The sequence below is a fragment of the Aethalodelphis obliquidens genome, unplaced genomic scaffold (assembly GCF_003676395.1).
Source record: "Aethalodelphis obliquidens isolate GAN/ISIS:26980383/991018 unplaced genomic scaffold, ASM367639v1 scaffold89, whole genome shotgun sequence".
NCBI classification, from domain to species: Eukaryota; Metazoa; Chordata; class Mammalia; order Artiodactyla; family Delphinidae; genus Aethalodelphis; species Aethalodelphis obliquidens.
The window spans coordinates 5,885,394-5,900,590 of NW_020838033.1; the positions used below are offsets into that span (position 1 = coordinate 5,885,394).

The window sequence follows — 15,197 nt, forward strand, 5'->3', positions numbered from 1 at the left end:
CTGACTTTTCCTCTCCCCTAGACTGCCTCCTCTAGGTCTGATTTGGCAGCGTGAATCTGAGGGAAGCTCAGGCTGAGTAGAGTTAACTGGGTGGGTCTGGAGGACTAAAGCTCTGACAGCGAGAAGCGGATCTAGACAGTACAAGATTACAGACACAGTTACACAGACTAGAGCCAGGCTGCCTGACTTAGAATCCCAGCTTCACAACTTACCAGCTACGTGGCCTTAGACCAGTCACTGTGTGTGTGTGTGTTTTTCCATTTCTAAATGGGGATGATAACAATACCCCACCCCCACTCCCCACCCAGGTAAGTGAGGCCCGTTTAAACCCAAGGTCCTCTCTCTCTCTCTTTCCCTCCCTGGTTCCCTCCTGTCCTCCTGGAACTCATCCTATGTGACTGCCTTCGGAGAATACAATCCAACACAGATCCTTTTAGAAAAGCAGGTTTATTGGTCGGGCTGCTCACCAGGACACAGCAACACGAGAGGCTCCCCAGAGCCCACAGGAAACTCTATCTGCCCACAACTCAGGCCCCTTCAGCCCATCAGCACCAAGGGACCTCGTCCCACAATCCCCATCCTCCCTCAGCCAATGTGTCTCCAACCATCCAGAAGAAAGAAGGGAACCAACAGGAAAAAAAAAAAAAAAAAAGCAAAGCTTTGTATTGTAAAAAAGATGTGTCCCCAGGCTCCCTCCCTCCACCCCTTAAAAACAATTCGCTGCAATTCTATAATGCAGAGCAGAGAAGATAAAGCACAGGAGGTAGGGGGCGAACGAGGGAGGCTTCAGCCCTCCTCTTCCGACTGTGACTTGGGGGTGAGGGGGGTCTGTCCTTGCTTCTGACAAGCCACCGTTACTGGGGAGGAACAGGGGGACTAAAGTGTCCTGAGGAGAACCTGATCAGAAATCAGGCTTTTGGACTGGAAGCAGCACCCCTCTCAACCCAAAGAGTCAGGAGAGGAACCCACAAGGAAATCCTGGCAAGTTCTGCAGCTTTATTATAACTAGCCCTAGGGAAGGATCTTGAGAAGAAACTGCCAGGAGTGGGCCAAGTCTGGGCTGCTCTACACACAGGAATTCTATACTCTCCTCCCCTCCCCTCCAGCTCTCAGCTTGGTGGCCTGGCCTTTAGCACCTCGTTCTTTTCCCCATCCGTCTCCCTCCTACCTAGCAGCTCTCCGCAGCCTGGTGCTGCCCTCTTCTGGGACCCTAATTTTCTAGGCTTTGAGAAACGGGCTGCCCCTGGAGCACCATACCCAGTGGAGGCATGGGGTGGGGCTTACCTCTCTCTTCTTTGGATTGCGGATTTCTCACATTGCCCTCCCTTCTTATCCTGAAAATGGTCCTGCTGTCCTCGGAGAACCCCAGTAAAATAGGATTCTTGTGCTGTGTTTCTCACGCTGCTAATGGACATTCTCTTTTCACCCATTTCCACCTTCTACTATTTCCTGTTCTCTTTCAAAGCCATAGCCATGTGCTCCTGGGTGCAGATGCATAAACAGTAAATGCCCCCCGCCCCCGCTCCCCAAGGGCTCTGCCTGGCTCCAGCCTTCCTTATTGGCACCTTTTGCAGATACAGCCTGTGCTAGACCCTCATCCAGGGTCACGGCTCACTCTGCCCTCTCTCCCCCGACACTGCCCCAGATGCTCCCCAAAGCTGCTTTCACATCCTTCCAGTATGGGGTCTCCCATGTGAGCAAGGGGCCTCTTCAAGATTCACTCTTCCCTTTCACGGTAATTTAGGCTTTGAAGCCGCCAGGGATCAGGATGAGAAAGAAGAGCTCAGTGAGCAGGAATGACAGCAGCTGGGTGTGAGTGTTACGGAGAAGTGCGGGGAAGGCAGCCTGCCCAAGGGGGACCCAATCATGGAAACGACAGCAAGTTCCTCTAGAATCCCCGACTTGGATCCCCAGGACGACCGCCCTCTGCATTTCCACCCAGCATAAGCCTAAACTGGGGCTGTCCATGGGGCAGGCTGCCTCCCCCTCCCGTCTTAACAGCCGTAAGACTCGGAGGGGTGCTACTTGAGGGGAGGTGTTCTCAATTTAGAAATATCCCAGCCCGTTTGGGGCAGAGAGAGAATGCGAAAGAGAAAGTTCGGAGAGAGAAAGGAATCGGGGCGGGGGCGGGGAGAGGCGGGGCGGCGCGGCCTCCCGGGCACAGCCCCGCGCCCCGCTCAGTCGCTGTCGCTCTTGTCCACCAGCACGGCGTCCGACTCCTCGGTGATCTCCAGCAGCGTGTGCACGTCGGGGCTGCTCCCGCGCAGCAGGTCGGCCGCCTCGCCGCGCTCCGCGCCGCCCTCCTCTTCGTCGGCGCCTACCTCCACCATCTCGGTGGCCTTCAGCACCTCTACCTCGCCCTCGCGGATCTTCTTGACGTGGAAGGTAAATGGCGGCACCCTGTAGACCGCCGTCTTCGAGCGCGCGTAGACCACGTGATCGGGCGTGAAGGACTTCCGCAGCTTGTCTCGCGAGGTCTTGAGCTTCTCCCGCCGTTCGGCGGGGACGAGGCGCGTGCCCAGCTTGTTCATGCGCTTCTCCAGAGTGTGCCGCGTCTTCTCCAGGTTCTCCTTGGTCTTGAGGCGGGTCCTCTCCAGGTTCTCGCGGGTGCGCACCTTGGTCTTCTCCATCTTCTCCTTGGAGAAGGCCTTCTTGAAGTCGTCCACGCGCCGCAGGCCGCTGCGCTTGATGCGCTCGGCGCGCGACTCCTCGATGACCTCCTCCACCTCCACCGCCTCGTCCGACGACAGCTCGAGCACCGCCGCGTCGTCCTCGGGCCGCTCGCCCTCGGCCAGCTCGTCGCCTTCCTTCTCGGGCAGCGCCTCCGACTCTTTCAGCGACTTGCCGATGCTCACTTTGGCCGGCAGTTTCACTTCATCCTAAAGGGAGATCAGAGCGAACAGATGAGGGGGCAGAGCCGGAGAACTGGGCGGGGACTTGGGGGGACGCCGGGCGAACCCGGGGCTGGGCGGTGGCACCCGTGATCCTGCGGAGTGCGTGGTACCCGTGAAATCGGCCTGGACTTGCTCGCCGTTGTATACCCAGCGCCTGGCACAGAGCTGGACACCTCGTGGGCGCTCAAGAAATATGTATTGAATGAATAGTAACTATACAGACAGGGCGAGGAGGGAACCGAGCTTCGGATCGGAGTCTGGCCTATGTTTTCGCACTTCAGTTAAGTATCTCTGCGGCCCTCCAACCGTCTCCTTGAGCCCTGCGACTGCCCATTTTAAACCAGTCCTTACCCTTTGCGTCCCAGGGACCACAACTTAACTTTGGAAATGGGCAGAGCGCCCTCTGGTGCACTGAGCCCCACACTGCCCAAGCCAGGCCCAAAACCAAAGGGCAGAGTCGGTTTAGGTTGAGGGGTGCGGGTAGGGGGACGAGCTCACAGTCAATCTCAGGCGGTCCCCAAGTAGGGTAACTTGAAGGCAAGTTTACCATAAAGGGAGTGCGTGTCCCAGACTTCGTATCATTTCAGAAGAACCAGTATTAGGGAAACAGAGCTGTGGCCCTATCTCCCTCCCCCGCCTCATACTGTTTGGCTCCACCAGTGGACATTCTCCACCCTCATGAAGAAATTGAGGAAAGAGGAGGAAGCTGGCTGGGAGCCAAGGACATGTTTTCTTCCCAACCTGGACGTTTCTTCTGGTTCTGACGTCCCTGCCTTGGAATGGAAGGGAGAGATTGCTTTTCCATTCTTGCTTTTTTCCCCCCAAACAGGAGCTCAAGGGACCAGGAGTAGGAGGGCAAGAGATCCTGGAGCTCAGAGCCAGTTCTTCCCTCTTGCCCTGGGAACACCTAGCACCAGCACTGCTTTCCATTCCGGGAAGATTTTCCAAGATCCTGACTCTGGACCAACATTTCAGAATCTCAGGATCACCTCTCACCAGAAGGTAGGGGAGATTGAGCACAGACAGGAAAAGGGGACATAACCCAGAATGTAAACAGGCTCTCCTCTTTGGCCCAGACTCTCTTTAGGGACTTCCTACAAAGGAATGATAGGCAGTACTTTTTCTAAAGGGTTTTCTAAAGATTGTTTCGCAGAATTGTAAGAAAACCCCATCTGAGAAAAATGAGGCAACACGAGCTGACCCGTCCCATGAACACACACACACACACGCACGCACATACACGTATACGTTGACTGCTTGGTATCTCTGTACCACCTGCTACAGAAATTCCTTCCCCAGCCCCCAACCTCTTTCCTCTTCCCTCCCATCCACATCCCCACAGAGTTTCCTGGTTTACATTGAAAACTAGGAACACCTCCTCCCAACTTCCTTCCCTCCCTGTCAATATTATTAGCAGGGACAAAGAGGGAATGCTGGCTCTACCTCTTCTCCCAAACTGGGCACCGGCTCTGCTGGGCACCAAGCCACCTCAACCTCTCGTTACTCAACTACATCTCCCAGCAGGCAAGGTGACCGGGGCTCAGGGCATGCTGGGACTTGTAGTCTCCACCTGCCACAGCTGGCTGGGTACTATCATGGGCATCCTGTGGCAGTCCGTCCATCCTCTGTTTCTTATCACTCATGGAGGCATTGAAGGGGTGTTTTCCTTGCTCTGAGTGTAGGAGGGTCCCAATCTCTCTTAGCAGTCCCTCTGATTCCCAGTTGTACCCTTTGGGTCTCCCTTTTGCAATCACTTCTCCCTGCCTGCTACCCGAGTGCTCTCTCTTACACACCATGTTAGGACTCTCTATCATCTAAACTCCCGGCTACTTCTTCATCCATCTCCACCCAGAATTTACCGGCAGCCCTAGTATCAAAAAATGTCAGCTCTGATCTCTCCTTCACAGCCTCCTACTCTAAAAACCCACCCACGCTCCCCGACGTTTGAAGGAGAATGCCTCCTTTCACTAAGCTCAGACTATGTGGATGAATTAAGGGAAGGATTAAGCTTGATGGGTGGGAAGTAGTCAGGAAACAGTCCCTGCTGCTGGAAAACAGATCCACATTGTCTCCCTGCCCCACACCAGCACCCCTGATTCTCCCCTCTGCTCCACTCCAACCCATAAAGGCTGAGCTGGCTGGTTTTCCTGGCCTCTGGCTTCCTAGATAAAGGTCTTTGCCAGCTGAGTTTGAACGTGAACAAGGCTGGGGAGAGAGTTCCAGACTTCTTGTAGCCAATCGTGTCTTCCTAGTGCCTGATGAAAGGTCTCAAATACAACATCAGGGAGCAATCCCAGTGAGGGGAGGTTTATTCCTGGATCTGGGGTTGTCTCCCCCCAGTCCAGAAAGGTACTTGGAAGCCATTCATTGTAGGCTTCCTCCGGAGTGATGGCTTACACCAGAGGAGCTGCCTTCTTGGTGGAAGGTCAGGGGATAGGGGAAGAAACTGTTTGACCTAAGTCCCGGATTATATCCAGTGGATTGGCACTGGAGAGGATATACCACCATGACTTTAGCTTTTTGCCTCCATTAATGGATTTTGTCTTTTCTCCCCGTTTCCAAGCCAGGTTTTCCCTATGACTCACAGCTTTGGAGTGCTGTCTTGGGCCCACCCAGTTGGCCTGTTGCTACAACAACCAGCAACACAATCCCAAAACACCTCCCCCAACCCTGGGCACAGAGGCTGGGCACCCCTGTGCCACCCCTACTTCCCTGGCAGAGCTCCTAACCTAAAGGAGGGGCCTCAGGGTGGCAAGGAGAGAGAGCTCTGTTTGTTCTGTTTCTACATTTTTATTAAACAAAACCACCAGTCCCAACAGGCTTAGTTTCCAGAGTTACCTTTAATGACCAGGTCTGAACAAAAGCATGCACAGCTTCCCCTGCCCCCCACCAAGCACACACAGCTCCCCAACCCAGGAAAGTGCCAGTCCAGGATGAATTTTAGAGGAGCCCCAGGATGGCTTCCAGCCCCTTCCTCTCCACTCCCTAACCCTGCTATATGAACTTAAGATCCTCTGACTTAGGAAGATTTTTATATTATTATAATTTAATTGAGCACCTACTATTTGCCTGGTCCTTGGCCAGGCACTTCACATTTGTCAGGGAGAAGGGACAGGTGTCATATGGCTCTGGGTAGAGCCTCTCTTGACTTAGTTCTGTACCCAGCCACTGCCTGTGAATGGCCAGAGAAGACATTGCAGAGGTCATTCAGAGACCCAGGATCTGGATCTGCTCAGAGACCATGTTAGAGGAGGGTGCAGATGGGGAGAGGTGAAAGAGAGGGCAGTCTTAAAAACTCAGGACCTCCACTTTAGGTTGCCAGGACAAGGGGGTGAAAGACACTACAGGCAGAAGGGTCCTTCTTTTCTGCTACAGCGTGATTCTCAACAGGGGGCATGTTGCCCCCAAGTGGGTGGAAATTGGTTTTTGCGGGGGAGGGCACAAATCTTAGATATTGCAATAGTTTGTGGGGCTCCAAAGAGTCCTGATATATAGTATATCTGTAGTGTTAAAATTTCATGGGAAATAGATAAGTAATGAGAACCTGTTGTATAAAATAAATAAAGTAAAAGAAAATTCAAATAAAAAAAAATTTCATGGGGGAGAGGACAATTAGGGGAAAAAAATGTCTAAAAGGACTCCTTAGGAGAATGCTATTAAACAAACAAACAAAAAGGTTGAGAAACACTGTGCCATAGGGAGGCCAGAGCCAATGAAAATGTGCCCCCTTCTGGCCTCCTGATTGGCAGCTTTTGGGTGCCCCACCCAAGGCAGGATCTGGCAAACATAAGGGATCGCTTTGCAAAACACTTGCTAAAAAAAACTGGAAAAAAATAAGCGTCAGTGTTTTCCCGAACTGTAGAGAGCGGCTAGAGAGGGCACAGAACAGACCCCAGGCCTGGGCTTCATGAGGGCCCTCTCCAAAGAGGCTTTGAGCCAAACTGGTCTGTCCCTGAGGAGGAGGCAGAGGGGGAGGGGAGGGGAGGGGGCATCAGAAGTGTGGGCAGTTGCAGGCTATCTCATGCAGGCAGCCGTGGGTGCAGCTCAGGTGTGGTGTCTGTAGCATCGACCGTTAAGACAGAAACCAAGACGTAGGGGACGGCCCTTCCCATCACCTCCCACCCCATTGCCTGAACTCCCCATAATGAGAGAGTGTTTTCACAATACCCATCACCCAGTCACAAGGGGCAGTGGCTTGGAAGAGACCAGCCACCCTGGACTGGCCACTGCTAAGCAGTGAGCTGGGGGTGGACTGGGTGTGTGACACCCCATGCCCACGGCCCCATGTGACCCAGGAGCCCCTAAGTACCCCCACCGGCTGTTGGCTCCTCTGGGGTGGGCAGAGGCCCAGGCTCTGGGTAATAGGGCAGGGTCCTAGGTGTCTGGTCAAAGGGTGGGAGCTCAGGCACTGTCTCAGGCTTCAGGTCAAAAGGCTCAGTCTCAGGCAGAAGGTCAAAAGGCACGATCTTGGATGTGGCCAGGTCTGAGGGTACATTCAGCTTCTTCTTGGGCTAAGATGAGGAAAAGGGGTTTAAGTGGCGCTTGGGATGGGTGTGGACAGAGTTGGGGGAAGGAAGCCTTGGTTGGCATGCAGAGTTGGGGCTGGTGAGTAGAGGGGAGGGGAGCACACAAGGATTAGGATGGAAAGACACCACAGTTTAAATGCTTCAACAAGAGGGCCCCAGGGCCGAAAGGGGAGGGACAAACCCAGGCCCATGAATTAATAACCACAGTTTAATCAGAACCACCTCCCTGCCTCCCTCTAGAATCTTCCCCAGTCCCATCCTTGGCCTCCTACCTTCTACCCCGACCCTGCTGTGGTCGTGGGATGATGCTGTTGGAGGTTGCAGTGATGGGGGAAAGAAGCTGCTGGGGGCCGGGAAGGAGTTTTCTAAGAGGCCACTTGCTAGACTCCAACTGGGGAGTCTCCAAGGAGTAAAAGAGAAGGCAAACAACTTCACTGTCTTGAGTCAGATGCTGCTGATCCCAGTTATTCCCCAGGGCAGGGTGGGCGCGGGTGCCGCCCCGGATAAGGAGAGGGAGAGGCATGGACGAGGGACATCCTGGCTATTTCCCTTTGGCCACATCCCCACCTCCTGCCTCCCTTGCCACCCATCCCCCCCACCCACTTATGGGCCATCAGACACCCAGATGCACAGAGAAATCAGGATCAAAAACAAAGCTATTGATATTTTGGGGAATTCCCTGGCAGTCCAGTGATTAGGGCTCTGCACTTCCATTGCAGGGGGCATGGGTTCGATCCCTGGTTGGGGAATTAAGATCCTGCATGCTGCGCGGTACGGCCAAAAAAAACCCCCCCAAACCAAGCTATTTTTACAACCAGTGGGCCTATGTCCTGAGGCACCCAGCAGCAGCTCCCAACTCTCCCTCCTGAGTGGCTGAGGTGCCACTCTTGCTTTGGACAATCAGGAGAAGTCAGGGGAGAGGGATATTTAGGGGCACTACCAGACTCCAGCGACAACAGTGTTGAGTAAGGCGTGCAGCCACAAATACCCAAAGAAGCAGGTGCCTACCTTCCCTGTAGGATACAGGGAGAAGGCGTGAGTGGCAGGGAGGCTGAGGAGAAAGGAGCCAATGTGGTCCTCTCTTAGCCAGGGGACACCCCTGCTGGCCAGGGAGCTCCACTCCTTATACCCAGCACCCCTCTCCTCCACTGCCATTGGTGACCACACATTGCCTCTGCTTCAGCACCATGAGGCTGAGCAGCTAATGACCACCAACCGTAGCCACTCAGCTCACACTGCACGTGCGCGTGCACGCACGCACGCACGCACACACAGCAGCCCCGGTACCAGGACTGTGCAACTATCTCCCTCAGAGAATGAAGGAGCCAGAACTAGCTTAGGGCTAGCCTCCTCCCTGATTTCTTCTGCACAGCCCGGGAACAGAAGGGGGAGGCCTGGAGCAGAAAGTGTAGCAGAAGAAGGGGTACACCTGGGCTCTTGCCCCAGCTTTGACCCCCAATCACTTGAATGACAGTAGGCAAGTGACTTCCCCTCTCTGGGCCTCAGCTTCCTCCACTACAAAATAAAAGAGCTGAAGTTGATTATCTCCAAGGCATCTTCCAGCTCAAAAAGTCTACAGTGACAGAATGATGAAATATTCACAATGGTATGGTTCAAAATAATAGCACAAACCACCACTCATCTCTGCAGTTGGTTGCCTAGCAACAATATTCCCTTTCCCTATCAGTTGCGCACTCTGTGCTATCTCCTCCCTTTTTGATTTTGACCTTTACAATAGTCAGACTTTATTTGCTTTAAAAAAAAAAATCAGAGAGAAGAATATGATTTCCTTTGGTCTTAGGAATACGTCTAAGAATATGCTCCCATGCTCCCTGCTTTGGATCCAATGACCAGGAAAAACAAACCAAAGCTAGCTCTTTGGAGGAAGGGTATGGTAAACACTCTCTCCATTAGGCCACCGGGGTACGGGGTGAGAGGGACCAGAGCCCCAAGTTGGGAAGAATTTTGGACAAAAGTGTGGGGTTCTTCTGGAACCAGATAGCCCTGATTTGCTTTGAGTCCAGGAAGGAGCTATAGGTTGGGTTAGGATTTGAGGAGGAGAAGCCAGCAGGCCCTCATTCCAGTCCTGGTATCCTCCCCTTTAATGCCCATGAGCCACCTAAGCCCTTAAATGCTTCCTGGTCCTGTCCTCAAGCACTTGGAGCAGGTCTGATGGGTCCATGGGTAGGACCCATGCCTCATCAAAACTACTTCCAAAAATGTTTAGCCTCCCTTTCTGGATTCTAGAAGAACTCTAACAATATCCAAATTAGTCGTCGTCTAGGAGAATTGGCTTCTTAATGACCACAGCTCCTCCTATTGCATGGTGCCCACAGTCGGCCTGATCTTCCCAGCGGTTCTCAGTCCACTACCCCTAGCTACTAGTAGAATTCACTTCTCTCATTCACTAGCTGTTGCCTAATGAGGTGTCACCTGACAGGATGGGATGCCAACTGCTAGTTTTTGTTTGGGAGACAGGAAGAGAAATGCCAAAGAAGGACAGTAATGACTCAGAAGTGGGTTCAAGGTGAGGGCCCTGATATCCTGTGATGGGAAGGGCTGAATTTCGTGTGTGTCTGTGTCTGTGTAGGGAAGTGTCAAATGCAAACATAACCCGTGAAATCATTATGTCTAGCAGTTCCCTGAATCTGGGTGGGGTCACACAAGGGATTCCCTCCTTTATTCCCCAGGAAGAAGGTGTGGGAGGCCAGGTGGCTTGATCCCACAGCTGAGGCCTTCCCACCCTTTCATGCTCCCTCCACCTTACCCCTCCTTGCCACATCACCACCTCCCACATCTGCAGTGGGGAATACCATACCACTTCCCCTGCTCCCACACTGGAAAACTCACATCATCCCAGGAGGCCTTTTTCCAAATCTCTCTGCCTGGCCACCCAAACATCCTACCCCCTCAGCCTGAGTTTATCGTAAATGTTGCTGCCCCCAATCTTCCCTATTAGGTCTGCCAAGGCCCAGAGCTATTTTTACCTCATTCTCTTCCCAGGCCTGCAGATCTCAGGGAGGAGCAGCCTCCAACTTCCTCCAGAAGCTGAGTACTCCACCCCCTCGCCCCCACCTGGAACATCTGCTCTGCAACTCAGGGAAGATTCCCTGTTGCTGGAATCTTTTCCTTACCTCTGAGCTCCTCTGTGGGTCGGGACCACTTTAGGTATTAGTTATTTCTCCTGTGGTTTGGGGGCTCAGGGTCCCCAGCTTGAGCTATTCCTTCTCCCTCAACTCTCTGTCCCCCACTGACCTTGATGCAGTCAAAGCCACCCTGTGATTAGACCCCCTCCCCACGGCACATACACAATATACAGACACACAATCCGTGCCAACTGCCGAGAGGCAGTAACAGAGACACGCCATTGGCCTCTGCACAGAAGTCTCTCTCCATACCTGTCCTCTCAGAATCTCCATCTTTGACATAAGGAGGTTTACCTCCAGGCTGAGAATTTTCCCAGGTTCTGCGGTGTGGGACATTTCAAGTGAGAAGGGTCACCCATCCAAGCCCTACATGGCTCCTCTCTACCTCACCAGGCTCTGGAGAAAAGACAGAGCTGGCTTGCTGCCCCACACCCCTGCCCTGTTCTCCTTGCTCTGATGTACCCCAGCACTAGGCAGTTCTCTTTAAAAGTCACACACCACACACACACACACACACACACACACACACACACACCCCATCCTACTTCCTCGGAGCAGTTAAATTAAGTAGAAACAATTCTGGGCAAATATTTTCTATCAGATAGTGCTACATGGGGGAAGCAAACTGCGTAAAGGCCAAGTACCTCTCAGGAGGAGTCCCTGGGCGCTGGTGGGTTGGGGGAGCGCCACTTCAGCCTCTGTCCCACCACCACCTCCTCAGATAAGTGTCAGCTCACGTACGTCTACTGCCCCCAAACTTGTCCCAGTCTGCATTTCTCTTAGCTCCACCACACTGACCAAGCCAAGGACCTCACCACATCCCTGATGGTCACTCAGAACCCAGCGTACCAGGGCCTCTGGGCAGTCAGTGAAACCACAGCTTCCTGACAGAAGTCCTCTCCCTGGGGGGATGTGGGAAATCTGGCCTTCTTTTCTTTCCATTCCCTTCGGTAGGGGCAGGAAGGGGAAGAGGGGACATAGACTAACCCTTCCACCCCCACGATCTCACCTCCTTGGGTGGGAACATCAACCAGGCCCGCGGGAAGCAGAGGGGAGGCAAGGCTGGGCACATTCCCACGCCATCAAAGATCACAGAGCGCTCGGCTCAGACCCACCCCTAATGGGATTGGAGAGGCAGAGTGGAGAGGAACAGCAATGCTGAGATTCCCAGGTTTACATGGGGTTAGGATACAAAAACTCCATTTTCATCCAGGCGGGAGGAATGGGGAGAGGTGCAAAGGAAGCAACAAGCTGTCTGGGCGGAGCCTGGGGCGCGCCAGCCTCCCGCCGCCTGTCCTCCAGCTCCTCGGCCGCCCCCGCAGGCATGCGGGGTGACTCACCGCGCCCAGATCGCGGGGCCCCGGGTGTGGGGAGCTGTCCCCTCCCCTCCACCAGACCCTCTAGCACTCCTCAGGCCGCGGGCCACCCTCCCGCCGGCTGCTTCCAACAGACTGAGGGTACATGCACGCCGCGGGCTAGGGTGTCCACAAGGGCCGAAAGTGCCGCGAGGCGGGAGCAGATCGCAGCGAGGGGGCGGCGTGGGCGGCCTAGGCTGATGCGGGGTCCGCGGGGGCGTGCTGGCAGTCGCGTCCCTCGCCTGGCGCAGCCCCCGCGGTGCGTGCCTGAGCCCTGAATCACCCGCTATATCGGGCGGGCAGCGCCGGAGGCCCCAAACACGGGCCGCGCCGCCAGTGTCCGTTTACAGGGGGCCCCAACGGCCGCCAGGCACCGCGGCTCTCCCCAAAACTTCCTCCAAGTAGGAAGACTTTTGACAGAGCCGTGTCGGGAGCGATCTGCGAGGGGCAGTGTCCCCGAGTCCAGCCCCCTAACTCGGTTCCGCTACGCGTTTGACACCAGAGGGAGGGGCTGGGTGAGGGAGCGCAGGATGCAGAGCGCGCCCCTCTGCGCTCCAGGAGCCCGCCGCCCATCCCACTCCACCCCAGGAACGCTCGCTGGAAGGAGGGCGGGTCCCCCGAGCCGGGCCAGGCTGGCGGGAGAGCCGCGCCTCGGGTAGGTCCCCCCACCCCAAGCCCCGGGCGGGGGACGGCGGGCCTCTGGGTGGGGTCCGCCCGCCAGCTCACCTGGTAGATCATGACTTTAAAGTTGCGGCGCCGCAGCAGCTCGGCCTCGTTGACCTCCAGCTTCTTGATCTGGCCGGCCTGGCGTTCCAGGCTGCCGCGCACGGTCTTCACGTTGACGCTGACCTTGCGCACCTTCTCTAGCAACTTGCTCACGGTGTTGCTGGTGGTAGCGTGTGCCTTGCCCAGCTTGCTTAACTCCCCCTGTATGCTCTGCACGGCGCCCTCCATCTCCGCTTGCCGCTCCTCCAGCTGGGCTTGGGTCAGCTGGATCTGGTCGACGGCGCCAATGATTTTGTCCAGAAGGCTCAGTACCATCACGCCGTTCACCTGGTCGGATTTGATCAGCTCCTCAGAGCCGGCCCCCGACGGCTCCTCCGCCGCCGGAGCCCCCATGGTGGAGGACCCCTGGTCCCCGGCGTCGGGGTACCCGGGAAGCGGCTGCTCGATGATGTGGAGCTGGGTGTCCTCCATGGCTGCCCGGAGCCGTGCGGGGCCGGCCGGGTGGATCTGGAGCTGAAGCGGGAGACCCGGAGAAGAGGAAGAGCGGGAGGGGGCAGAGCGAGAGAGCGGATAGCGGAGGAAATTCGAGCCGCGTCCGTGCGCACCGGGATGGCGGCCAGAACTGTGGGGCGGGGATCGGTGAGTTGCCCGGCTCCCAGGCCAAATCCCGGAGTCTCGTCCCCCATTGGTTGGCTCGGCCCCAGAAAGGGAGGGACCGGGGCAGAAGGGGAGACCGATGCTAGGGAAGGGGGGGCGACCCAGGGGGACCCAAGAGCCGAGCGCCCCACCCTTCCCAGGATGGTTGGAATAGTTGGAGCGGGAGACTAGGGCCTCCGCTGTTAGCGGAGGCGGCGGGAGCGGGACTGGGGCGGAGGAATGTGAGCTGCGGTAGGAAAACAGGTCCTAGAGTGTTGCTCTACTTTTCCCTCTCGCTCTTTTCGCTCACCGGCTAACCCACCTCCCCCCTTTTTAAGTTCTAGATTAGGTCGTCAGGTGGGACAGGATATCCTGAAGTTACGTGCAAAATATTGTAGTATTTGCCTGTGTCCAGTTTTTGAGAGGGAAAGGACCCATGGCTTCCACAATCTTTTCGAAGGGGCCTCTAACTACCCATCCCACAAAGTTACCCACCACTGTTCTAAAAGGTTGGGGGTCGTTTGTGGAAGGGAAGGGAGAACTTAAGTTAGAGTCACAGCGGTGGTAAGGGGCCACCAAGCTCCTCTAGGTTCCTCTTAGAATTATTCTAACAGAGGAAGATTAAGATGGGCAATAAAGTAAAAACTAAAGCTTTTTACTCACTAAAAATCACCTTTCCCTGTGTTTCCGCCTGCCCCAGAGCCCTGGCTGACACTCACCTCAGAGAGCAGGATTGGGAGTCATCCATCTCTCTGGAGCCCAAAGACTCGCACTCAGCAATCTGAGATATCAAAGGCCACCTGCTCACTTGACGGACCAGAAACGGAGGGCAAGTGACTTACCAGGAGGTTACCAGCAGGTTAGCGTTGGCTTGGCACTCACACCAGGTGTCAGGACTCCTCTCTTGCACTTTCCACCTTAGCAGGCTGTATCTTTCACTGGGTCAGGGAGGAGCAGACGCTCACCCGAATGTGCCGCCAGCCTGTCGGCCTAAGGCTTAACTACAAACATATTTTCAACCATGATGGGTACCGAGGAGCAGGCAGTTCTGAGCAGGATCAAGAAAGGCCCTTAGCTCAGAAGTCCGGGGGAGAGAGAGTGCCAATTCTCCCCCATTTTGCTCTCTCCCACAGCACTGGAGCAGTGAGTTCCCTGAAGCAGCACCAGCCCCCTTTCCCCCAGAAAAGCTGCAAACCTTTTCCCTGGTTAGGAAACCAACCTTGGGTTTCCCCAGCTGGGTAGATGATGGTCTTGGCAAAAGGTCAGTTCTAGTCTGGCATGCGTCATCATTAGGCAGAGTGAAAAACTGCTTGGTGGGGACCCTGGGCCCTATTAATCCAGTCAGAGAAGCCACCAACCCAGAAAGGTGCTGAAGAGCTCACTGCCTGGGATAGCGTGGGATCATCCGGAATAGTCCCAACAGCTATTGAACAAAATATTTCCCCTGACACTTCAATAGCTGTTTCCACAGAAACAGGTGGCTTTCGTATCTGAGATTCAAATAGAATGAACTGGTATAGAAATCACATGTATTTATATACTAGAACTGACAGATTGCCAATTTATTTTAGAATTTGAGAGAAAATGTGTTTTAGCAGTTTAAGTTCCTTCCACTGAGGATTGAAAAGACTTCTAGAGAGGAAGAAGAGTGACCGTAGAGAACCTTACTGGACCTTCATAAGGTTCTTTTTAAAATTGATTAGATTATTTTCATAGGTGACACGTAAGGTACAAATTGCAAATAGCACACAAAGAAATATAGTGAAAAGAAGTTTTCTTTCTATCCCTGCCTGCAGCAAACTAATTTCTGGCCAAGGAGACAACAGTTGTTATATTTTCTTGTGGAATCTTCTATAGAAAGTCTCTGCACACCATATATATATATATATATATATATATATATATATATATATA

The 15,197-nt window shown here is 54.4% G+C and overlaps 2 protein-coding genes and 1 long non-coding RNA gene across 3 annotated transcripts in view; 1 reads left to right on the forward strand and 2 right to left on the reverse strand.

Annotated features, from left to right (window-relative positions):
• Positions 1 to 428: 428 nt before the first annotated feature.
• CAVIN1 (caveolae associated protein 1) lies at positions 429 to 13,544 on the reverse strand. The gene is made up of 2 exons (XM_027094322.1): positions 12,648 to 13,544; positions 429 to 2,879 (listed from the first exon to the last, which is right to left on the reverse strand). The coding sequence occupies exons 1-2, from the start codon at positions 13,116 to 13,118 to the stop codon at positions 2,178 to 2,180; spliced, it is 1,173 nt and encodes a 390-aa protein (XP_026950123.1). The 5' UTR covers positions 13,119 to 13,544; the 3' UTR covers positions 429 to 2,177.
• On the reverse strand, positions 5,669 to 12,641 carry LOC113613538 (uncharacterized). Its single transcript, XR_003430288.1, has 2 exons — positions 7,693 to 12,641; positions 5,669 to 7,405 (listed from the first exon to the last, which is right to left on the reverse strand). It is a non-coding gene; the product is annotated as an uncharacterized LOC113613538 (long non-coding RNA).
• Positions 13,545 to 14,123: 579 nt separating the features above from the next.
• The window catches only part of ATP6V0A1 (ATPase H+ transporting V0 subunit a1), an 84,728-nt gene continuing 83,654 nt past the window's right edge, over positions 14,124 to 15,197 (forward strand). The window contains exon 1 of the mRNA XM_027094315.1: positions 14,124 to 14,142. The gene's annotated coding sequence lies outside the window, so the exon portion shown is untranslated. The remainder of the gene's footprint in view (positions 14,143 to 15,197) is intronic.

Coding starts and splice junctions, on each gene's coding strand:
- CAVIN1 (XM_027094322.1), bottom strand. CDS start 13,118: ATGGAGGACACCCAGCTCCACATCATCGAGCAGCCGCTTCCCGGGTAC. Junction 2,880..12,647: donor TTAAAGTCATGATCTACCAG/GTGAGCTGGCGG, acceptor ATCTCCCTTTAG/GATGAAGTGAAACTGCCGGC.